Here is a 25,578-nt window from a genome sequence, read left to right as displayed (position 1 = left end):
GAAGCAAATACTGCAATCTGTAGGTCGCACAAGGTATCTGAGCAAAGCCAAACAAGTCAAGCAGAATGCGCGCAAGATCCGAAAAGACGAGGAAACGAGGAGCAAACTAATCTGGTTGAGCCAATTGAGCAGACAATGTTCGAAAGTAAAGACGGAGGGAAAAAAAGAACCAACAACTGCAAAATAAAAAAACCAAAAGGATATCAACAGCGCAAAAACATTAGTAAGAGCTAGTGGAACAACGCAAAAACCTGTCAATAACCCGTCATCCTGGACCAGCCAACGTGCCTTGAGGCAGCCTTTGGGATGCGTGAGCAGGGCCCGAATTACCCATATTTCCGGGCTCTTACCCAGGAAACCATGCCGAACCCATATGCCCCAACCCATCCCCGTGTTTCCTGTGCTCATTATCTCCGATGACCGAGTCCAATGCTGGGACGCTTAAATCAACATCATTCCAATCCAGAAATAGAAAAGGAGAAAAAGAAAAGCAGCATCCTGGAAGCCAGCCGCGTTCGAGCAACTGATTAAACGCAAGGACCATTCCGAAATCAATCCTCTGCTCATCTGCGCCGCGTCTCCCGTACCATTTGGGAAACACACCTCAAGCTGAGAGGGTATGAACAACTCCGATTCCCGTTTGCGCCAGGAATTACCAAAAACCAACCCAACGGACGGAGAGGTATATGCCAAGGAAAATAGTGAAACAAAGGAAATCGTTCAATCATCGCAACTAGTACACGCTGTCCTCGTCCGCCCCCTGCGATGTCATCGAAGGCGTAGAAACGCTGGAGGATGCTTCCATGTCGTCGACATAGCCCACGAGCGCTTGCGCGTGGAGGCGGAAAGACTCGCCCATCAATCTGGTGATTCTATTTAACCGTTAGCTATTGTTCTCCACTTGGTGCCTGCCAGTCTAACTTACCCCCAAACGACCACCTCGTCGAGCATGCTTCCCCAAAGCCGAGCAACAACCGAGCTAATCTGGGAAGCGTACGCTTCGTCGATGTCCTTTTCGAAGAGCTGGCGGACCTTGTTGTACATGACTAATTCTTCCTCGGTGGCCGGCTCCTCGTCATGTTCCAGACGGTATAGCCAGAGGGAGAGGACAATCATCAGGTCAAGACCACACAAGGCGTGCTCAACGCTCCAGTTTGTTGGCGAAGTACGCGCAACCCAGCGCACACCTTGCACAACAGCAATCTCAATGCAATTGTAGCATTCTTGGATTACCTTGATCATCTCGCTAGAGCGCTTGACACGATCGCGTGCGTTTGTCATGGCAGCCGCGACTTCGTACGAGTCGTGGTATCGCAATGCCTCCTGCACGGACTTCAAGTCGACCTCCAACCGAGCCCGGGCGTTCCTGTAAAGAGCCTTGGCATTGAAGATGAGAGGGTGTCCCTTGTGAGGGGCGCTCAATGGAACCGCAACATTCTCGGGCTCACAGAGCTCGAGGGATTTCTCCCATGTCTCGAGAGCGAGTCTGAGCTTGTACTCAGTCACAACATCCTGAAGAGCCTCAGGACTGCGCTTATGGTACCACACTTCAAGGAACAGGGCATTTATCATGACCCTCGACGCAAACGCGCTGTACCTGAGTGTTTCTCCCTGGAACAGATTGTCATGCGCTTCCATGAAGGTTGCCATGGGCGACGACTTCAACTGCTCCTGCCAAGCGGCCTCATCCGTAACCTTGAGGTTCCAGAGTGCTTCCGAAGACGGAAGTTGAAGGTCTTCAAATTCATTGAAGCTGATGGCAGGGGTGTGATTGTAAGTCAGCGTTAGCAGCCCGAAGAAGATGTACACGGCGTAGTAAGTGCGGCGACAGCCCTCATCTTCCACCCACTCGGCGCGAGCCGGCTGTGCACCTCCGCGAGCTTCCTGGCGTAGCTTGAGTTCGTACCGGTTTCCAGCAACCATATTCGCAAGCAAGCTTTTGATAGAGCAAGCCCACTCGAGCCCCTTGGGATCACCACTCCAGCTGGCAAAGATCATGTTGAGCAAAGAGCCCTGCATTGTCCACAGAGGGCACTTGCGTGAGCTGAAGTTCTCCTTGTTAAGAAGGAACTGGTTGACGAGGACCTTGGAGCCAATGTGGAGCATGTAAGCCTGGTCTTGATCGAAAGCGTAGAGCGCACCAATACTCAGCACGGCTAGAAGCAGAGCTGGAGAGACCCTAGTTGAATCAAAAGAAGCAGGGTGCAGGAATGGCAGGTGGTGGTGAAACAAGCCAAAGTACGTTGACAAAAAACGGTTGAGAGACGTCAAGTTCGGCAGGCGGAAGCCCTCCGGAATAGCATGCTCAGTATCATTGGCCCGAATGTTGTCCAGGATCTGGTTACGCTCATCGTCGCTAGCGACCTGAGGCGCACGGAAGCCGGCAGATGTTAAACTAGCCTCGTTGACGTAAGGGCTCAGTGGTGTGGGAGTTCCGGCAGCAGAATTAGGAAGGCTGTTGATCATGGACTGAAGAGCAGGAACAAGGCCGTTGCAAGTCTGGCCGTTGATAGGGGGAAGCTGAACGTTGTGATGAGGCTGCACGGTGCTTCCACTGTTGAACGACTGCTGCGACTCGAACGAGCCAGAGGCCGAGGAGGCGATGGAGTGTGCCTTGGGTTCTGATGACTGAGACATGAAGCTCTCCCACTGGGGGACCGGGAAGGCGCCATTGGGATACGTGACAGTAGACTCCATGGCGTGCGGCGAGTAGGGCATCGAGGGACTTCCTTCGTAGTGGCCACCTGCGGAACGGGCTCCTGCGGCAGCCTTGTGCTGGAAATCGGCGACAAGCATGGCGGCAGTCTCAACGTCGATAGTGCCATCGTGGGAGGCGGCCTCGAGCTGATCTATCGCAGACTGGTCGAGCATAGGCGTTTTGGCAGGTCCGCCAATGGCTCTCGTCTTGGGACCAGAACGTCGCTTGCCGTCGCTGTGCAAAGGGATGCCGCCATCTTTGGCATGTACAGTTCGATCGTGCCGAAGTAGAAGATCGCGTCGGACAAACGTGCTCCGGCATTTCATGCACTTGAAAGGGCGCTCCTTGGTATCTATTACCGCGATATCATTAGCATGCTGATGCGTGGTGGTCCAGCGTGCGTCGATGGGAGGAAGGTGTTTTGCGTGCGACGATGCATTGCAGTTTGAATCGACGATGAGGCGGAAAGGAGGGGTTGCTAATCGTCGCGAGGGGTTCCCGGTCGGGTGGAAGCTTCACGGGTAGAGGGGAGGGGAAGGAGAGGGGTTCGGGACACAACTTACGAGAGCGCTCATGCCTGCTGCGGTGCTCACTTCTGCTGAAGGCTCTGTTGCAGAACTGGCACTTGTACTTGCGTTCCGGGGCGAGTGAGGCCTTACGGGAGGCCGGTGTTGATGAAGCGGACGTGGGAAGGACCGCAACGCTTGCGCCGGGCATTGTGACGGCTCGGGGTCGATGTCGCGATTTTTTTTTTTGGGATGCGGGTGGTGGGTGATCCCGGTGGCTGGGAAAGCTACTGCGACAAGCAGGCAACGGCGACGACGACGGCGACGACAAAGGCGAATGGCTTGATCAGGACAACGGCTCTCGATGAATTGTAACGATGGTTGAAATCGCCCGGCTCGTAGGTTCCTCCTCGCTCGGCGCGCTCCCGTGGGATTTAAAGTGTGTCTTGATTAGACTGGTGGATGTTGATGGTCATTTGGTTCGATATTCTGGTCATAGGAAGGACGTGTGTGATTGTGTTGGGAAAAAGCTGGCTCAAAGCCAGTGTATAAAGCGGCTTGTCTGGAAGCGACAGGCGCGCTTGAGTGTTGATTGTTGGGAGCCGGAGAGGGCGAGAGGCGCGTTGGGTTGCGTGTTGGAGATGCACGATGATCACGAGAGTAGAAAGAAGGAGGAGACGGAAGAGGGGAAGTCCAGGAAAAAAGTAGGAGGGGAGGAGGAGGAGGAAGAGGGCGTCTTGGTGAGAACGGTGGGGACACTGGAGTGCGACAGTGGGAGGGACGCCGGGTGTATTGGAGGAGGGGGCAGGAGGGAGGGGGAAGAGAGGGGGCGAGCAGGAGGACGACCACGCTGGCCGAAGCTGGGGGGTACCTGGAAACAGGTATCTTTTCCACTGTAAAGAAGCGCGAGGAGGCGGGCAGCAGGTAGGTACCCAACGACGGTAAGCAGAGGGTGGTATGGGAGGAGGTAGGTACGTACCGGTCGAGTGGTAGGTCGGGACAGGTACCTACCAGCGGAGACGAGTAGTAGTAGGACAGTCGGTGTTGCTACTGCATAGTAGAGTAGGGCGAGCGATGTACTTCGGACAGGACGAGTTTGATGGGGCAGGAAAGCAGGAGACAGACACCACGACTGGATGGAGCAGGCATGTCAACTCGGGAAGGTAGAGCAGAAGTACCTCGTGGGGTCAGGTCTTTCGTAGTTTGGTGGATCCCCAAACTACTATGGTACTTGCTGAGATGAATGCAAGACGGGCGAGATGGGACTGCACAACGGACATTGCACAAGTACATCAGGAGGAGGAGAAGACTGGAGCATAGAGTTCGTTCACCGGACCACCAGAACAGAAGGCAGACCCGTCCCGATTCCATCCCCTAGCAGAATGGGCAAGGGAGGGGTCAAGAGGCGACTGGACCTCGAGAGGCGAGGGATGGAGGGGGTGGAGGACGTGGAAGGGGGGCAGAGAGAGGAGGGGGAGCCCTGAAGCGGGAGTGGAGGGGGGAGACGACGACCGCCGGATACGACACCAGGGACCAGCAGCAGAGACGTCCAGCGCCCGTCCAACAGCTGGCCCAGCAGACGGGACCGCAGACAACACCTCAGATGGCGGGCCAGTGGATGCCCGGCGGACAGTTAGCCCCTACTACTATGCAGTAGGTAGGTACGGTACACAAGCAGCCCAGACAGGCAGGGCATGAGCAGGGCAATGACAATGATAGGCGGAGTAGAGAGGAGCCAATGACCCATGGCAACGACGCAGCGGCGCGGTGCTCGTTGAATTTCGCCTTTTTTTTTCTTTTTCTCTCTCTTTTTTTTTTCTTCTTCTCTCTCCCTTTCCTTCCCACCCCCGTCGCCTTATGCTGGTCGCTCCATGCTCTGCTGTGTTCTGCCAAAAAGTGATCGCTGTTCTTGAACGCAAGATATCATGGTTGGTGAAGCTGTCTATGCTATTTTCCCGTCTGGTCTATTGCTATGGCCGCTGTTGCTCCGTCCACCATGCTGTCACCGCAGCTGCTGCCGCTTGACCAATGCCTGCGCACACTATCCACAAAAAATAGCTTGCCAAACAGGGAAGGAGGTACGTATCTCATCGTCTCCCCATCCCCGTTTGAGCTACCGACCTACAAACGAGGTACCTAAAAAATAAAAAAAAAAGCCCATGAAAAATACGTCGAGATGGCCGGAGCTATGTAAGCTGCACTGATAATCTTACCCCATGTACCTTGCCTCAGGTCCATAGGTATCGTCTGTGTCGTGTAACGCGGGGGAGCACACGCTCTCTACTTTACCGCACATCTTGCCTGGGAACCTCAGCTGGCAATGCGCACGACACAATCGACACAGCATACCTACCTTGCCTCAAGGTAGCTACCTAGGGTAACTACGTAACGTGCTCAGCAATTGCGGTGCGCATTCGATCACAACTTCAGGCTCCCGATAGAATCCATCTGTCTCTCCGTCACTAATCTAGAAGCCACGGCCACGGTACCAGACTCACGAGCATCTACTGCGTATAGTAGTATGCGACCCATCCGGCATCGCCCTATCCACGGATTTGACGTAATCTTAAAAAAATTTCTCGGAACCGGAGGGATGTTCCATTGTAAAGTGCCTTCATCTCGTCTGACACACGAGAAACGAGGAATCTAAAGAGAGTCGCGTTGCTATCTCAATCCAAGACAATCTAAAGGGGGGGGGGGGGGGGGGGGGGGGGGGGGCAAATGGGAGAAGCAGATGAAGAAGAAGAAGAAGAAGAAGAAGACAAAGACATTGGACGGAATAAAGGGGCAGGGACGGCCAACAGAGGTTGCTGCGAAAAAAGTGCGCAACGGGAAAATAGGGCCTGTCGGAACACGACGCAGCGCTCTGTGTCTTTCTCTTTCGCCCACGTTTTCCGTCAGGGGTCCCAAAATTTTACATGGGGTTTCTGGCCTTTAGGTGCTGTCATGGCGAACTATCACCACCGTCACCACAAACACCACAACCACATTCCCCCTCCCCTGGAGCAAGCAAGCAATACACTACATGGTACGGTACCGAACCGCCGCGAGCCACACGACTTTCCAAGTACCGCTCCAAATTTGTGCCACGGGATAATTTGCATGGCGTGGCATGCACCCGACCCGTCTGGAACACACCTAGCCACATAGGCACATCCACACACCCTGAACACCCACAGCATGGCAAGGGTAGCAGTGGCAGGGGGCTAAATGGCGGACGGCCAGGTTATGGGACAACTCATGGATAATTGCTAGGGTGCAGACAAGAGGTGTGGGCGGGCATGGCCAGGTCAACAGGCCGAGGGCTGGTGGACCGTGGAGGGCGAGTCTGCGAGGCCGTTCGAACACCTTGCGACAAATCCAGCACACAGCAAGCCCCAGCGGCGCAGCAAAACAGCAGCGCGAGCGGGAGGGCAGCAAAGTGATAAGGTAAGGGGAGGCGTTGACCGGGAAGGGCAAGAGGTTTGCGGTGAGCGCGAAAATCGACTCTGTGCAGTCTGTGGAATCGTGCTTGTATCCAACCTAGTTCGTCTCGTCCCATGCTAGGTTGTTCACCTCACCACGGCATGCGACAGAAGTTCATGTTCATGACCCTGGACATGCTAATGCGGAATGATACATGATAGGCGCAGAACGAGTATTCTGGTCTGGTTGCGATGAAATCTGTAGGGAAAGTCGATCACGGCGCACCCAAACTCGGCTGTGGATGCATGATGAGGAAAGTCTCCCTTCTGCGGGTCCCTCCGTATACTGTTCACAATTTGCTTCTTCTTGCTGACCTTTCATATCGAACCGACGAGACATTGGGGCCACACAACTTGCGAAAATATACCTCGAGGAACCGTTAGTCCATGTAAAAGCCTGACAGTACGTAAAGGCGAAAGGAATGCGACGGAGGGTGGAAAGAAATTACAATCACCAACGGCCTGGAGCAACTGGAGGTCGCTCGCTGCCCCTCCCAGCCTAGCCTCGCCAAATCCTGGACCGCCGATTCGGCTGGTAATTTCGCCCCGGCCTCGGAAGGGAGGAGACCCATACTTGTTACCGTTTGCCAGGTCAGCGTTGCGAGGGGGGCTGGTCAGCCTGGCACACTTCCGCTGCTTCGAGACCTTCCACTAATGCTTCCATCGCTAGGTTCTCGGTGCTCGCCAATACTGACGTTATTACGTGTCCTGAGGCTGCCGAAAGACCACTAACACCGCTACCTTGGATGCCCAGATACCCAGGCCCCCTGGACCGTTTCTACCATGCAGTGGCTGGCGGTAGCGGAAGAGGTAGCCGTAGCGGACCAGCTGAAGGGATTACGAGCAGGGCATTGCTAGTCGAGTCATCGAAATGGTAGAGGGCACACAAGTCGAGTGATGAAAGTCCCAGGGGATGTGGAAGCGGACAGCGGGCACCAAAAAAAGAAGTCTACCGGCGTGTTCCGCAGTAGCCAATAGGCACTCACCCCGTCTCCCGGTCCCCGGACATACTAAAGCACTTGCATGCTGCCAGAACCGCTATTTTATCCACGAGGTGCTATGTAAACCGACGCGACCGCGACAGGGCATCACGTACTAGTGTACAGGTACTCGGACGATACGTGTCTGGCTAGGATGCACTAACGCGCGCCGGCGGACTGCATGCCTGTTCCCGTGGACGCGCGACGGTCTTGTCATTCTCAGCGGTGAGCAGAGGTATACATGAGTATCACAAACCCCTGGCCTGTTCAAGTACGCGGTCCCATTTCACATGCGACTCTGTAGCGATTCAACGTCCTCAGTTCGTTCTTCCGAAGGAGCCCCGGGTGTTGCGAGGCTGTTCTCTCTCAAGCTGATGAAATAAAAGGATAAAATAAAAGCATTGCGTTTATGGGTCGTCGCCGGAACGCCGGAACTCAAAACTGGCGCCGGTATCCTCTGAACGGTGATATTAAGCTGGATTGTGAACAGCTAGGTGTTCTCGTGCAGCACATTAAAAAAGGGCATGAAGCGTGACTCGTCACGGCGGTGGGAGTTGGGCGATAGGCGGTAGGCGGTAGGCGGTAGGCGGTAGGCGGTAGGCGGTAGGCGGTAGGCGGTAGGCGGTAGGCGGTAGGCGGTAGGCGACGGGCGACGGGCGATGATGAGCGGTGACCCGAAGCAAGGGGACGGGGGACCGGGGACGGGTGGCGCGGACGGCTGACCCGCAGCCGCAGCCGCAACCGCAGCCGCAACCGCTTTCAGAATTCGGACGGGACTACGGATACGGCAGACTGCCGTTGGCTGCCGGCCGAAAAAGCGGGAGACTGAACCAGTTGCTCACAAGGCAGGTGGTAGGTTTCCGCTCCCCTGCCCAACGAACAGCATGGCATACCTTACCGGCGTTCTGCTTGCGATTACGATTGAGACTTACCGCACTTTTGGCCGCACAAACAGCCTGCTTCCCTCAGTGTTCGGATACAGTGAGGTCGAGTCGGTGTGTAGTCTACCGTCAGGGCCTTCCTTCATGTGTTGCCCGGGAGTCAGCTTGGTGCTTGCTACTTGCAGTGGACCGCTTTTGCGACATCCTATGTACATCCGAACGAGAGGCACAGCGGGTCGGCCTGACCTAGCTCACTACTTATACTATGTACACCACATATCCCTGTTATCTTCAAGGGGCAGTTGGGAACTTGCGTCTGGTACCAGGGTTTGTCCATTGGTTCCTGGCACCGGTGACAGATCGAAAACGAGACGAGACGCAGAGGAGACAAGAAGAACGAAGAGGCACCAGAACATTCGTGCGAGAATGGGATGTTTGGAACCCAGAAGCAGAGAGGCGTGGCGCAACGGCTAGACCATGGTAAGCTCCTGAATCTGGATCTGAGTTTGACCCTGAGCCTGGAGACGTGCTCCCTGGATCGAAGGTATGGATCGATCCATGGAATCCATGTATGTACTCCCCTCCGTATCCGTACTGCTTCTGCGTGGTATACATGTGTAGCCTTCATTCCGCAACCGTGATCTTCGCCAAACGAAATGACGGCGACGTCCTCGATTTCGCACCTGGTAAGTTGCCCCATCACGCCCCTCGGGATCCCCCGCGGCGCTTCGACCCCTCCAAGCACTCACCCCTCCTTCTCCTACCTTGGGTAGATAGATAGGTAAGCAGGTAATCGATTGAGGCTGGATGCTGTCAATACCGCGCGACTCGTTGGTTGTTTATTTGGCTGTAACTGTTCATGCCCCTCATTGTCGAAAAGGCAATACTGCGGTACATAGGTAGGTAAGGTGTCCATGCCCTACCTAGACTAGCTACCTCAATTGACTCCCTACCTACCTTAGGTAAGGTACCTTGGGTAGGTAGTGGCAGCGCAGCGGAGCTGAGGTTCATTCACTAGGTACTTAGGTCGTTTCTTTCGCTCCACAGCGGCAGGGTACCCAGGGTACTCGCGAGGCACCTACTATGTACTGCGTATCTGTAAGCAGTACAGGTGCCCATGTCTGTACATACCTGAAGGTAAGGTAGTCAAGCGAACAGCACAATTTCTCGTGCCTTTCCACCACTGGATCCATTACTTCTTTGAATCCATTCCAATATCCTGTCATTACGGGAGGGTTTCCCTAAGCCCTCGTTCATAACCTGGCGGTTCCGGAGGCTCTTTCATTAGCACACGCCATTGAAGGCAATGGCGACAGAAGTCGGATCGTCATTCTGACTCTCTCTCCCTGCTGAACGGTTGACTCAATTTGCATTCCAGAACATACCCGTGTCAAGGAATTCCGTTCGTCATTGCAGGACTACATACGAAACCCAACCACCCACCTGCCTATCCTGTCTGCCCGGCCTATTGCCTCTTCAACTTCCCCTTTGCGCATCACATCGCATCGCATCGCATTGCACCTCAGTTGGCAAAGCTTCGCTTCTCAGCTGGTTTCTGGAAGCGTCTTCCCCGACCGTCACTCTCACTCCTTCACACCTACAACATCACCGGCCCAGACTTTCCTGTACCGACCCAGTACCTTTGGCGGGTTCCGCGTTCTTGCGAGGCCCCCCTCCTCCCAGCATCGCCTGGCCCCTTGCTCGCCTTATCCGCAGCCAGTCACCGCCTTGAGTTCCCTGGAATTGTTGTGAACTGGCGTGCCTAGGGCCCCTGAACGGTAGGGGTTAAAGAGAGGTTCTTTTTTTTTTTTTTTTTTTCCTTTTTTTCCCCCTCAAAACCCCTAGCACTGACAAGGCCACGGAGGGGCACCGCATCGCCAACGCTGAATACCTATCGAGCACCAACAATGCGGTGAGTCCTTGTAGGTGCATCTTCACCTTGTCGGCCTCGACCGTCTAATAAGTCTGAGTGGGGGGTTCAACCTCAAAAACCGCTGCGAATGAACTCCCAAAGATGCTAGCGTAGAAGGCTGACCGCCCCTTCTCTCAACTTCTCTGCCTCAACGCCCTTGAGGGCACAGAGCACCTCGTGCGTCGGGCTACCGAGTACCTGACGGACCGACCTGCACCCCAGCTCGGCACTCCCTCTTGAAAGCCCCTCTTGAAAGCCCCTCTCGTCGGACAGTCGTACATGGACCCAGGTTGATAGCGAACACACATCCAGGCAATCCGAGAGCCCACACGGGTCTACGCAGTACTACGCAGTATGTACACATGCCGGAAGAAGACCCAGAATCAGAATTCGAGAGCGGTCACGAAAGGAACCCGGGAGGAGAGTTATTGCCGTAGCCCAGAATAACCCGGGCATTCGGTGCTCTCCAACGATCGGGTCTGAGAAACAAGGCAGGGCCTGCGGGTACGGAGAAAGGCGTCTTGTCAAAGCCGCTGACTTGGCTTCAGTGCTGGGTCTAGACTTGCAGCCATGGTTATGGTAGTTGTAGGCCGAAGAGTCCTTTTCCAGATTGACTTGAGGTCTTTTGATACGTGCTCTACATGCTCTACGTGCTTTACCTAGACGCCATGTTTCGTCCCAAGCGGAAGGCGCGTGGTGTTGTCATACGAAGGCCAACACAACCATGGTGCCGGTGGCACACCGCACACCGTTCTTTCAAGTACCTACCTAGGTGAGAACAGAGGGGGATGAGGATACCTACGCCCTACGGGACATCTGGACCGCACGGGAGGGGAGGGAACGGGACACTTTGGGACGGAACTTGGAGCCAGCGGGGCACACCACCCGCTACGACACCTTACCTGCCTTACCTCCTTGCCTAAGGTACCTTAGGTACCTACCTTAGGTAAATAAGGCAGAAAGGGCATCCCCACGACTGGGCGCCAGAGGAGGGGTCAGGGCCACTTTCGCGGCACGGTTCCGGTCAACCGGTTCCCCGTTGGTAGCGCCTGTTCCCATGCGCGCTGCTAGCTAGGAGTGCTAGGGTGCTAGCTGGAGGTTGGCTTGGTGGAGATGGTGGGCATTTTCTAATTAATGGCATGGCACATTCAAGGGCTGCTTCGGAAACTCCCAAACACTGGCAAGCCGCAAGTTTGGCGACTCTTCCGGCATCCACTAACCCCCGATGTGCCCCTCAGCAGCTTGCTCCCCTTCATGTCGACATTGTGCAGCCCGTCGGGCGGGTTAGTCGTGAACCAAATGGGGCATGACATGAGCAAATGAGCTACCCTATCTTGAGCAATCGACATTGTTCCTGCCTGCGATGCAAGCGCCTTTGGACAAGCTTTCGACGTCGATGTGTGGGTTTTTTTTTTTTTGGTTGTTTTTTTTTTTTTTTTGGGGGGGGGGGGGGGGGGGGGGGGGGGGGGGGGGGCACAGTAAACGACCACGCGAGGATCAGCTACACGGGCTAGAGGCTGACTCCAACTCGTCTGCCTCTCTGGCCCCTGGCGATCACCGCGAGTTGTTGGTGCAGCGTTGTAGCCTATGCGTATCTGGGAATTGGACCAACGCGAATGCCGACGACGCCTCGCCGCCGATGCCTCTCACCCAGCCCGAGGCCCAGAAACACGAGCGCACCACGATCTGCAGCCGTCGTTGACGTGTATTAGTGCCCGGAAAGCATGTATCGATACGCGTAGCGCGCTTCATGATTTGGCTTTGAGGCTCAAGGTCCGGTCCTTGCTCGAACCCGTGGGCTGGCTGCCTACTTGGTACTTGTTTCGTCGTTTCATGGCAATTCTACCTAAGGTAAGGTACGGACAGAAACCGGCCACTTGGATATCACGACACAAGGTAAACCCAGCGCAATCAGCAACGAGGGCACCTTGGGTGATTATGCACAGCAAGATCGTGAACAGCGGCAATTCATCGGCGTAGCAAATATCAGCCGGATTCCACACGATGAACGGAGGGGAAGATGCTTCAACGGTGCCTGCAACACAGAAGCAGGCGGGGGGCAGAGGGCGCAAGAAAAAAGAGAGAGGGGCATCGAGCCGGGCCGGTTGGTTGGTGATTTGCGACGGCGCTTGATGGGGGACGGATGTTCGTCGAGCCGTCGGGAAACGCGACGGGTAAAAACTCAAGGCTACCCCATCTTCAGATGAAGAGTTCCGGCCGGCGAGATTAGACTTGCAGTTGCCGGTGTTGGTGAGGAGCAGGAGCCGAGTATCAGGTGTGTACGCCATGGATATGGTGCGGGTGTGCTTTGGATGTGTCGTTGAAAGGTGGTGGGTGTTGTCGTTGCTCGAGTGACGACAACTACCTCGCTATCGAGAGCCTTGCAGAGGGAGGGCTCTGAGGACGCGGGAGGATTGTGGGCAAACTACAGGCGCCTCAGACAACACTTGAGAGACCTAACGGAACCTAAGTATACCTAAGGTATGTTGGGCGAACACTGCCCGAGGTGAGGTGCTTGCGCTACCTTACCCAAGATAAGGTGCCTCATACTCCCGCTAAGGTACCTGAGGTAGGTCTACCTCAGGTACCTCGTAGGTAAGTGGTAAGGTAAGTAGGCACCTAGGTACCGCATCTGTAAGACAGTGCGTCGGCAACAAGCGTTCGGCTGGTCCGCAGGGCTTCTGCACAGTCGAGACAGTGCGCGGCAGCCCAGGCGCCTAGGTGGCTCCACACCGGTGTAAGCGTCCAGATGCCCGAGGCACCTCACCTCAGCCCCTGTTCTAGGACCCTCCCCCTTCCTCATCTCACTGGAACCTCGCAGTGCTTGTCGCATCGACCTCTTCTCTTGCAAGTTGCGGGGCCAACTTTCAAGGCTCCAAAGGCCACCAGTCTGCTGATGGCGACGAACCTACCTTAGCTACCTAGGCTGGGTTTCCTGTTGCCCACTGTGAACCTATGTTTAAAAGGGTTACGCAACCCGCGCCGGCCTGGTGGTCAAAATCAAGAACAAACAAGCGCAAAAGCGACCTAAGGCGGATTAGTGGTGCACTGTGTCAGGTCACCCTAACCAGGAGCTTAAGATGGCCTTAAACCACGCATTTCGCGGTCCGTTTCTTCCAAGAAAGCGGCCCTAGCCAGTGAGATGCCGGGAAATATTCAGTGGACCCACTCTGCGGGAGACGGGCAGGCAGGGCCCTGGAGCAGCACGAGGAAGAGGAGGAGGGAAGAGACGCCAAAGGCAAGGAGGGAGGAGGGAAAATGGAGGACGGGGAAAGAAACCGAACAGTGGTCACGGGTGTCGTGGTTGCGGTGCGGTGCAGTGGACCTTACTTTCAGTTCCTACCTACCTAGGCAACTAAGCCACCCAAAGGTAGGTAACCACGGTTGTCTGTTGCTTTTGCCTACGGTGCCTGTAATGATGGAACAGAGTATCACGTCTGTACTTACTTAGGTATTCAATTCAGGCTTGCGAAGAAGTACTCTGCAACTGAGGTACCTTACCTTACCTGACCTAAGGTACCTACCTACCTTACCTGAGGAGATAGACGCCTAGCGTCCTACGAGGTACCACTGCCGCTGCCGCTACCATTCCCACTCTCGATGTTGCTGGGAAGCCTGTTACTACGCGAGGCCTGAGTTACCCCCCGCCATCCCATCTCCCGCACCTCAGTTCCTGCTGGGGCACAAAGCCTCAGCGTGTCTTGGGCCTGACCAATCTTGCGACCACGGCCGCTAGACCAATCCCCCTAAGCACTCTGTGGCTTCCCATTGAAGAACACCACTACGGTCGAAACAACCATTGCCGCTCGCCCCAAGACGTTGCTATTCCATCTCGTTCAAAGACCACGACGACGGCGACGACACCGAGATCGCAACTGAAAGATCCCTCGGCATCGGCACCCTCAGGGCAAAGCGGCAATCAAACCGCCCTGTCTTACCTTCCGCTCCGGGCTCTCGACATCACCGACACCACTCTGTGTTGGTCGCTTCCGGGCGGGCTTCCCACATCAGGCGATCCTCTCCCGGCTCTACTCGACTCCTGCTGATATCGCCGCTGTCGTTGCTACTTCTCCTCATTCCCTCCCGCCCAGCGCCCACGACGCGAAAAATCTCCTAGCGAATCGTCGTCAGCATCCGACACGACTCTACCCGCCGGCACCACTGCTCATTCCACCATTCAGCTTTCGGAATCGCGAAAACTCGCCCGAAGTTCCCTTTCTCGAACACGCCCAGCCTCGGAGCATCATCTTCGTTGACACGCCCGCCTACACGCGGGAGCCGTACGTACACTTACATACGCGCACACACGGCCAGGCCTGCCCACCTCCTTGGAAGAGAACGACGCCCCCGCAACCCCCTGCTCCAACCTGCGCCTACTCGATTGTGGGTTCGGTTCCCGACGCTCAACATCTCGTCGCCCCAACCAACACACACACATTCTTTTCCCGTACGCCCACGGCTCTTTTAACGGCGCGATTGACGACCGCTTCTCCGATTGGACGTTACGAGGCTGGAGCAGAAGGAACACTCCTGCCCAGATCATGACTTGACCCTTATTTGGGGTATCAGCGCGACCGCCTCATCATGCTGATGACACAAACCGCAGTGCCGGCACTAGTTCAGGGTCAGAAGAGTAACACCCACAGTTCTCGACAAAAACCCTCGCGCGAAAACCTCCGTTCCGAATCTAGCAACTATTACCCTTCACAACCGGCGTTGGACGATTCCAACGTCGGCCAGTCCTACTCAACTTATTCCCAGACCATCGCAACCACCTCTTCCCTCATGAACGGCATTGCGGGGACCGCCCCGCCGGGCACCATGTACGTCCGAGCCCTGTACGACTACGAGGCCGACGACCGTACCAGTCTCAGCTTCCACGAAGGAGACGTCATTCAGGTTATTACGCAGCTGGAAAGCGGTTGGTGGGACGGCGTTATCAACGGCGTACGCGGTTGGTTTCCAAGCAACTATTGTCAGATAATCACGAGCCACGACGAAATCCCCGACCATGACCAGAATGGCGATCTTGGCCCTGTCGACGACGACCAAGATGACCAAGAAGTCTATGATGAGCAGCTTGAGGAGGACGATGAGTCGGAGTTGGACGATCTTAACAACGCCCTTCCGCTCGAGGGCACCGACTTGAGCGACAAATCGAGAGCCGATTTCTGGATTCCACAGGCAACCTCCGACGGCCGTCTTTTCTACTACAACATGATGACAGGAGACAGGAGTATGGAATTGCCTTTAGAGTCACCCGTGTCGACCAACGAAACTGGTCCGCGCAATAGGATGAACGTCAATGTTCCGGAAAAGACACGCCCACCCCCGGAGATGATGGCGAGAGGGCTGACGCAGGACGAGGATGAGGACTCGGAGGCAAATTCGGCATCGGAGCTAGAGGGCGAGTCTCTCATGCTTGCGTCTCGCGGATCCTTGGTAAGGTGTTCAATCCAGACGGGTGTGTTCTCTTTTCTGACTAGGCCTACTCGCGGCAGCCTCGCAACCGACGATCCAACAACGACATGCTATCCCCGTCCACGTCCATGGACTCTATGAACGGCATCGCGCAAATCACTCGGGGGGAGAACAAATATGTGAACCCGAATTTGGCACCAAGCACCACGCCCATGATAGCATCTGCAACGTCGTTCACGAGCACGTCCTACAATACGCCGCCCACCAGCACCGTTCCTCGGTCGTTCTTCGATGATGGCTCAGCGCCCCCCCTCACGTGGACTCGCCTCGTATCCAACATGCGCAGAGCCGTAGATCGCTACCGGGACGCCATCACAAGCAACAATCGCTCCGAGTATGTTGCACGAGCAGAGGATATATCGGACCATTTGAGACTGCTGCTCGCGGCTGGCTCGGGCACCACAGACAACCACTCTGGCCAGCCTTCCATCATCTCAACGAACAAGGCCCTTTATCCTCACTTCAGAGACATGATGTCCAAGTTTTCAAAGCTCGTAATTTCTTCCCACATCGCTGCAGCTGACTGGCCCAACGCCGAGTCGGTACAAAAGTGCCTGCAAGAAGCCGATGGCGTTTTGCTTGGTGTCTTCAGCTATGTGGAGATCGCGCGACAGCAGAGGGGCGAGGAGATTCCTCGTCTGTTCCCTGGCTTCGTTATCGGCAGCTCTACGGGTGGCAGTTGGCAAAACAATGGCTTGGGGGCGCGTGACCCCATTACAGCCAACTTCCTCGAAGACGAGGAGGGTGTGGTCGAGCCAACAGCACTGCTAGATGGTAAGCTTCTGGAGCGGCTTGATGAACTGAAGAGAATGCTCGTATTCAGCATTCGAGAACTAGACAAGAACTTGGTCGTCGGGGACAAGATCATGATGCCATTCAAGCATGAAGTGATTGGCAACAACGTTTGTCTAGCGGGTGGAAAGGTTTTGGAGACTTTTAAACCATGGATCGCAGTCATCGAATCGATCGACCTGTCTTCTTTGGGGAATAGCTTTCAAACGCCGCAGCTGGCAGACTTCAGCACCAACAAGCAAAGTCTGTACGACAACATGTCTGACCTCATCTTGGGTTGTCAAGCAGTGGCCGGGCCACTGGCTGATGAATGGGCAGAAGTGCGAGGTGAAGCTCTGGAAAGCCGTCTAGACTATGTTCGACAGTGCGCAAAGGCGCTGGAGACGAACTCGTCACACGTCGGGTTCTCCCTGCAACTACTCTCGGAACAAGTTCAGATTAATTTGCAGCAGCAGGCCGAATCGCGGCAGAGGGAGGACGTGGCCCAACGGGAACAGCTGCGGAGGAACGATACAATGCCGTACGACAGACCCCATCAGCGCACCGAATCCCGAACCATACCAGCTCGACCGCCGATGATAACTTCACAGTCCTTCACCGAAGGAGACGGTACTGGCAACTTCAGAGGAGGCGACTATTCCAAGGTCAAGAAGATTTTGGGCGACGACCCCAATCCTCAAAGCAATTTGCCACCTGTCGATGATACTCCTGAATTCCTGAAACTAGATCACGAACCCGACCTTTCCTGGGACAACAAGCTGCAACCACCTGTGGTCAAGGGTGGCACTTTGGAAGCACTTGTCGAGCAACTCACCCGGCATGACAAGTTGGACTCGAACTTTAACAACACGTTCCTTCTTACGTACAGGTCGTTTACCACCGCCCAGGATCTTTTCAAGTTGCTCGTCAACCGTTTCGGCATTCAGCCTCCCGAGGGCCTCTCGCAATCCGACTTCGAAGCATGGCGGGACAGGAAACAGAAACTCATTCGCTTCCGTGTTGTGAATATCTTGAAGAGTTGGTTTGACAATTTTTGGATGGAAGACCACAACGAGGAATCGAAGCAGCTCATCCGAGATGTCTATACTTTTGCCAGAGATACGGTCAAGTCAACCGAGACACCTGGGTCGGGGCCTCTCATGACCGTTTTGGATCAACGTCTCGGCGGCAAGGAGGCTGGAGCGCGACGCATGGTTCAGACGTTGAATCAAAATACGCCGTCGCCTATCATGCCAAAGAACATGAAGAAATTGAAATTTCTAGACATTGACGTCACGGAGTTTGCTCGCCAACTTACAATCATCGAATCACGACTGTATGGCAAGATCAAGCCAACCGAATGCCTCAACAAGACGTGGCAGAAGAAGGTTGCTGAAGGAGAACCTGAGCCTGCACCAAATGTCAAGGCTCTCATCTTGCATTCAAATCAAATGACGAACTGGGTTGCGGAGATGATTTTGGCACAAATGGATGTGAAGAAGCGCGTCATCGTCATCAAGCACTTCGTTTCGGTAGCAGACGTACGTAAAGCAATCTCACGGCAATGCAAGTCTCGCACTAACAATACGCAGAAATGCCGAAGTCTCAATAACTTCTCTACGCTTACGTCAATTATTTCGGCGCTTGGAACTGCGCCAATCGCGCGTCTCAAGCGGACTTGGGATCAAGTCCCGCAAAGGACTCAAGGTGTCTTGGAAACGATGAGGAAACTCATGGCCAGCACCAAAAACTTTGGCGAGTATAGAGAGGCTCTGCACGTAGCAAATCCGCCCTGCATCCCCTTTTTTGGTGCGTAATCCCAATGAAATGTGAAGTCATTAGGAAGTGCTGACTCAGCCGAAGGTGTTTATTTGACTGATCTAACCTTCATTGAGGACGGTATTCCGTCTGTCATCAAAAAGACGAACCTCATCAACTTCGCGAAGAGGGCTAAGACAGCTGAAGTGATTCGTGATATCCAGCAGTATCAGGCCGTCGGTTATTCCTTGCAACCTGTCCCCGAACTACAGGACTACATTATCAGCAACATGCAAGCCGCTGGAGATGTACATGAGATGTACGACAAGAGTTTGCAGGTGGAGCCACGTGAGCGAGAAGACGAGAAAATCGTAAGGTACGTAGCTCTGGAAGACCAGTTCGTATTCCTAGGCTGGACTCAGGCTGGGATGAGATCGCAAGCCTTGTCCGATACACCACTCTTGTTCTTCGTTCCATGGCATGCTGCGTGGTCACTTTCTCTCGCTGACCCAAGCCCCTGCAACTTCTACTCCTACTGTCCGATTTCGCCTGCTCGCATCTAAGAACATATACTTATACTATTGAAATCACAGGGTACTTGCCGAGTCAGGCTTCCTATGAAAGCCGGTTGTTGGGACGAGATCGCCGCATCGCGCCTCCGCTACATGCACCACTACGACTGGTCGTCCATAGCCGCCCCAACTCGATGCCGCTCATTCAACCAGTGTGCGGCAGCATGCGCTGATCATCTCTGCAGCCAAGTTGTGCGCAGCGACCGGCCCCTTATGGGCCCGTCTCTGCGCCAGACCATGGATTCATAGATGACTCCGGCCATCTTCAACTTGCGGGTATAGATTTATCTCTACTCGGCTTTGGAGCACGCATGGTTGAGGACGGGGGAGCAGCGTTTCCAGGCAAACTTGGATCCGCCGATTCGAGCAAGTCGCGACTCTAGCGGACGATAAAACGGACGACCCTACGAGCGTCGCGGGCCATTGGAGGCAGCGACGGGTGTTTTCTAAAACGCGAACGTAGGCATGGCATGGCCCAGATGCGAGTTGTAACATTGACAGCCATGACCACGAAAGGGGAGGGCCGCGGTGCGTGGGTATACTCATACCTACCTCGGTCGTCAGCCGGCAAGCAAGGGACGGATGAGCTATGGATGAAAAGATGAGTGAATGAATCTTGGTGTATGATATTCTGGGATAAAATCATGATGAATGCTTTTTTTTTTTTTTTGTGAGCAGCTGGCCATGATCGTGGCCTGTGTTTACTCCCCGAGTCTAGGAAGAAATGGAAGGACTTCAACTTCTACGTCGAGCGCGCGTTGCTTGGTTCGAGTTCCCTATTCTAATTTCTCATGGAAGCAATTTCTCATGGGCGTACTTTTGTCACGGTTTTGCGCATGTGCATGTACATATCAAAGTTCCACTGAAAGAAATGACCGGAGTGTGATGCAACATATACCGATCATTTGAGACCATTGACGGCATGGCGAAGACTGACAGCGACGGGTATACCCTTCCAATGCGCCGAGTCATTTGGGGTGGATTTACGGCAAGATTTTGGTAACGGAGTGATGGAGCTTTCCTAGCTATGTATTATCAAATAGCACTTGTTGCAACTGGGGTAGAAATGACAAATAGGAAGCATTGCAACAAGACAATAGTGACCAAGTGCAGCGAACACTCTCGCCGCCACTCGCCAAACAGTGTAATCCTTCAAGCGTGCGCCGTGTCATATACATGGTACTAGCCTTAATTCGTTGGTAACCATTAAGAATGACTGTCATACAATCCGGCCACATGTTGGCCTAGTGTTGGTTACGTAGAAACATTGCAGTTGCAATATGTACAGCTCCGAAAGGCCGCTTGATACCGATTCTGGTTGAGGCTAGTGACGGTGCAACTTGGCCTTAATCTTATCTCCGAGGCTCTTCTTCTCCTTTTCTGTGTTATCGCCGGGACTGTGAGTTTGCTCTTCGCTACCGCTGGTCTTGTCGTGTTGACCCGGCTTGGCGGCGGCAGCCTTTGCGGCGGCAGCAGCAGGATCTTTCTCGTCCATCAGGCCTGGTTAACTGTGTAAGCACGGAAATTTTGCACCAGTTCAGGTGCCTTGTACTCACGATCCGCCTCCCGGCCAGCCCCAGGCTTCGTTGCGTCAAAGTCACCACCATCAGCGGCTAGACCGGTACTCTTCACATATTTCTCTCCAGTACCTTCACCATGACTCTTCTTCTGGGGACCATCCTCCTCATCATCCGCTGCTGCGTCGCCGGCAAGACCGCCATCGCCCGATGCGCCCTCCACTCTACCGGCGTCGCCTCCACGTTCTTTGGCCACCGCCTCCAACGGCTTCGGGCCAGGTCCGTCGAGCTTGTCGCCCTCATTCGCGGGACCTGTCCCTGAAGTACTGACATCTTGACCCTTGGGTTTCGGGTCGGTAGCAGGGTCAGTCGGTGACCTCGTGTCAGTTTTGCCGGCGGCACTGTCATGCGGAGCTGCATCATCTGCGGAGTGTTCTTTCAGTTCAGGCTTGCCGATTTGATCCTTATGTTTGACGATGTCTTCGGTCGTGGCAGATGTCCCTTTGGATGTGGCAGAGGCGGTTGTCGACGTAACATGTTCAGGCGCCGTGCGAGCGTCGTCGGCAATGTCGTCGGCTTTCTTGGACGGGTTCTCTAGCGCTCGTGTCAGCATAGGCAACTTCCAAGTGTGCCGTGCCTCTTCTTCTTCATACCGATATTGCCGGCGTCATAAGGTTCGCCATTGCTGGTATTTCCGGATACGCCAGAGACGGGCTCTTCCTTAGCCTCATTTGTTCCCCATATGGCCTTGGTTGCAGCGCTCGCCATGGTATTGATGGCTTCCATTGTGATTGTCTTATATCGGCGTTTGTGGAATGCCGCAGATTTTCCCGAGGCTCACGGATGTGAATGCTGTTTGGGTGTTTTCGATTGGGGTGCGATGTGCTGGTGGTTCAATGAATTCGTGTTGGTATATGCTGTCAGGAGGGAAGAAAGTTGGCGGGGTGAGGATGTCATGTGTCTTCTTATACATGCATCTTCGGCCAAGTCTGACGTCTTCAGGTCCTGCAGGTTCCTTGTCTACATTTGCTACCTTCGTCGATGAGCGTACCTTGCTTAACTTGGACACCGCGCGGGGGGGGGGGGGGGGGGCTCATCACGCGTTGGGTAGGGCAGGTCCGGCACAAGTCCCTTCTGGTGCGGCTACGGTAGCGTGCTATGCAGGCTTTTGATGCAACGGCTGTTACGGCTCGGGTAAGGACGATATATCTTGGCCCAGGTCGTCTAGAGTGTACCTCAGCTACAGCAGCAGAAGAGGCGCATCGGGAGTCGGCTGTGCCGCCTCCTTGCCTGATATTTGGCATCATCTGTGTAAGTGAGGTACATAGTACACGAGCAGCGGTGGGCACATCATGGCTAGTGTTGCAGCCACGTCCGGTCGTCGTCTAGATGCTCTTCAGTCGAATCCTGGCCTTGGATTCGTCGTCACGGCAGCAGAGGGGCGAGCCTAAAGCAAGGCAGTGTGGGTTTGGAAGGGGAAGGGTTGACGGGATAGGGCCGGGGGCAAAAGCAGGCAGGCCGTGTTGCGATTGTTTTGTCATCTGGGAGCAGCGCTTGAAGCAAGTCACGTCAAGGCTGGCGCAAACGGATGAAGTGCCGTGGCTCCCGATGTGGAAGGGGATGAAGGCCTGGCCAACGGGCGGACAGGCATTGGTGTGGTAGTTCGTCATCCTGCGCGCTTGTCCATCATCCCGCCAAGATAGCCCTGCGTCTGGACGGAGGGATGAGGGGCACAGGTGGGATCGGTCGATCGTTGGCTGGGAAAGTGGGACAGTGGGACAGTCTGGGGGAATTCGAAGAGCTATGACGTTGGGCGGCACGCGTGCTACATGGGATGAAGGAAGCAGCATCCCAGCGTGGTGGTGAGCTCAGGGAGAATCTGATGTGAACAAGATAGCGCACCGATTACGTCATGGGTCGGGTGAGTAGGTTACCTTAGGTAAGGTAATGTACATGGCAGGTATGCAGTACTACCGCAGTATTCGGCACCAGCTCGAGACAGCAGGAAGCTTAGGAAGATGGACCTTTGACAACCTACCTAGTTGTGCATTCGTTGCGTCTTTGCTTTCGGTGCCTACCAGCAGAAGCCAAGAAGGGCACCATGTTTGTCCCGCTCCCGAAGCTTGGCTGCCGCTAAATAAGGGTCTTCTTCATGGAGACTCACGTTACCGCTTTCACAAGCGCCATAATTAGGCCATAGCTGTGTTTCCATGCCACGCCCTTAGCCCAAGCAGCGTTGCTCTTCCCGTCTCTTTCGGTGCTCAGACCTGCAGCCAAGGCGGGACGGTGAGGGTGGAAAGCCAGGTCGAAGATCCCCGGGGTATCCAACGCCCTATTTCGTCACGTGCGGGACCTTCGGCGTTGAATCCGGCCGGATGCCCAGCGTTCTAGTGGAGTAGGTAGGCACCGAGTCGGAGTTGCCTGCCGTGAAGCAGATGGTCGGTCGGTGGGTGAATGGCGTGGTTACGCCTTTGACAAAAATTTGCGATGTGCCATTCCTCCAGGTCTTCCCCATCACGAGAACTGGATCGACCACTTGCCCGTACACTGTTTGAAGGCGACATAAAGTGGACCTCCCAGCGTTCCGGAATGTCCCTCGTGCGTTGGTCCACGTACTCGACTGGCCTAACCCAAAAAACGTGCGGATGCGTCAGCCGCGCGGTATATCATGCCGCCATGCTGACACCAACTCGCTGTGCACGTTTGGATGGCCGTAGCCGACGGGTATGGGCTGGGTTAATCAAGTTCCTGCACCCGTTATCGCGACAGGTCTAATCTCGCGTGGACCTGTACTGAATCTCCGGTACATATTCCAGCATTCTCCCGCCACACAGCTCTCCGGTGTGCATCGAGATATGGTCCTTCTATTTTCCTCATATCGAATTTTCCTGCTAGTCGGGGCGGCTCTGCCAATCAATGGCCATGTAGCACCGTCCTCTGGAGGTCTGGATGAAGACCAGCACGTTATTACTTCTCACCAGGGCACGTGTTGAAATTCATTTGCCACGAGACATGTCCTTAACTGACCTTGAAGCCTCGCAGAGTCCTTGTCGGGCACAACCCAGGTCGTTCCCCTCGTGAATCGCCCTGTATCACCCGGCACAGCCGGCCTCGTTGCGTTTGGGGACTCCTACAGCGCGGGAATCGGGACAGGCGTACATGGCAAGGAGACTGATTGTAGACTCGGAGAGCACGCACACCCTGTCTTGATCTACGCTGATCTAGCAGGAAGCCAAGGCCCCAATACGACAGCCTTCCAGTTTCTTTCCTGCACCGGTTCTACAACTGGTAACATCGTGGCGGGGGGCGAGCGCAGTCAGATCGATAGCTTCAACGCCTCGATCAATGCAGACTTTGCGCTGCTTTCTATTGGAGGCAACGATCTAGGCTTCTTCAAGGTGATGAACGCATGCATCTTTCGCTTCTACAGCTTCTACTCCGGTACATGCGAAACGGCACTACATGAGGCGGCCGAGCAAATCGAGGGCAGCGCCTTTGAACAGCGTCTGGAGATGGTCGTCATGCAGATATTGGATAAGGTCCAGTGGGAGAAACGCCCTTGGTTCGTCATCACCGTCACCGGATACGCGCGTTTTTTCAACGCCGACACTGATGAGTGCGACAACTGCACGCTGGGTGTGTGGTCACAAGGCCCCAAACTTGATCGAGTCCGTGTCCGCAAGCGCATGAACGACCTGGTCCTCGCAGTCAACGATAAACTGAGGAAGTCCATAGACAACGTCAACTCCAGGTTCACGGTGCCCAAGGTGGTTTTTGTTGATTATGATGCCAGATTCGATGGCCATCGCTTCTGCGAGCCCAATGTGACGGAGCCAGCTTACAACCGGACCGAGACGTGGTTCTTCTTGGTGGGTGGGAAGGACAACGATCCGAACGTGACGGACCCCACCCCGGATCCGAATGCCACCGTCGCTGGCGCCGGTTCCGACTGTGCGTCCGCAAGGACGTTGTCATCCCCATCTCCTTTTGTAGACCCAGATACCTGTCTCGGTCCTGCCGAAAGTTCCGGAGATTGGGGTTTGCTTGCCATCTGCTACATGGCCAGGGCCCAGCAGGAAGATCCATCGCTACGATTTGCCCGCGACAATATCATATCGCAAAACTCCATGTGGTATGTTCCTACATATTACGGCAAGACTTTCCATCCGTGAGTGATCTTTCTTGATGGCACATGCTGTCTCTGGCTTCCGACACTACAGACTGACGAGAACAAGGAGAAGCTTGGGTCACGAGGCGATCAAGGATGAGATATACCGCGTGTGGGCTGAGCTAGGGTTTGTGTACGGATAGACGCCGCGGACAGCCTACGTACTATGTATGCGCATCGCTGCAGCTGTGTGATATAGATTCGTCGCAAGCTATTCAAGGTGGCACAACGTCGTAGTATGGGCCTGCTAAATCGTAGGATGTGCTAGAAGGAGCTCATCCACGATTGACAGTGATTCCTTCTTCATATAAGAGTCGTCGGACGTTGCCGCTCGCAGAACCTGCTTGTGGAACGACGTCGAACTGAGTATGCTCGATTCCTGGGCATTAGTCGGAGAGACTCAGGTATCTGGATGCAGATTGCGCCGAAACTCCGTTCCTCACATGTCGACGGCAGCTCGGAGGACATGGCTGCAGGGGAAGGTGGTACCGCGGTCTCTTTGGGGATGCTGGTGCATAGGTTCGCCGGGGGTGTTCTTTGCTTGGCCCGGAGAAACTCTCGGGAAACGTCAAACAGAAAAGCTTTTCGATCATCGATGTCCTGTGTGCGCCCTCAATTGCTGCCACAGGTACTACTTCTGATAGGATCGGACGAAGTCTAGATATTGCCAGGGAAGGAGGAATTTCGAAAGAAACTTGTTCGCCGAAAGTGGTGTAACGGAGATGTTCGTCAAGAGCAGATTGCAAACGAGAACGAGGGCGTACCGTATGGACAGACTGACTCCTTCAAATCTCGCGTTGCCCCCCTTACGGCGGTGTCTCGTGCCGAGTAACTTCCTATTGGGCAGCCTCGGCGTCGATCTGCTCCTCC

General features: G+C 54.8%; 3 protein-coding genes across 3 annotated transcripts; 1 reads left to right on the top strand and 2 right to left on the bottom strand.

The window, feature by feature from the left end:
* Positions 1–733: 733 nt before the first annotated feature.
* TRY5-1 (Transcriptional regulator of form adherence 5) lies at positions 734–3,415 on the bottom strand (the record flags this gene model as incomplete). Its single annotated transcript, XM_036633028.1, has 3 exons — positions 734–872; positions 926–3,050; positions 3,262–3,415. 3 exons carry the CDS (start codon positions 3,413–3,415, stop codon positions 734–736), a joined length of 2,418 nt encoding a protein of 805 aa, XP_036502846.1.
* An 11,610-nt stretch (positions 3,416–15,025) lies between these two features.
* Positions 15,026–19,272, top strand: CDC25 (Cell division control protein 25; the record flags this gene model as incomplete). The annotated part of the gene is made up of 5 exons (XM_036633027.1): positions 15,026–15,883; positions 15,928–18,234; positions 18,286–18,502; positions 18,557–18,822; positions 19,045–19,272. The coding sequence occupies 5 exons, from the start codon at positions 15,026–15,028 to the stop codon at positions 19,270–19,272; spliced, it is 3,876 nt and encodes a 1,291-aa protein (XP_036502847.1).
* Positions 19,273–20,347: 1,075 nt separating this feature from the next.
* On the bottom strand, positions 20,348–21,326 carry CGCS363_v001177 (uncharacterized protein; the record flags this gene model as incomplete). Its single annotated transcript, XM_036633026.1, has 3 exons — positions 20,348–20,523; positions 20,580–21,134; positions 21,194–21,326. The coding sequence occupies 3 exons, from the start codon at positions 21,324–21,326 to the stop codon at positions 20,348–20,350; spliced, it is 864 nt and encodes a 287-aa protein (XP_036502844.1).
* Between the last annotated feature and the right edge of the window lie 4,252 nt (positions 21,327–25,578).

Source organism: Colletotrichum siamense, assembly GCF_013390195.1.
Source record: "Colletotrichum siamense strain Cg363 chromosome Unknown KSG_Cg363_contig01, whole genome shotgun sequence".
Classification (NCBI taxonomy): Eukaryota; Fungi; Ascomycota; class Sordariomycetes; order Glomerellales; family Glomerellaceae; genus Colletotrichum; species Colletotrichum siamense.
The sequence above is the reverse complement of the archived record's forward strand: the minus strand, read 5'-3'. Positions and strand labels throughout refer to the sequence as shown.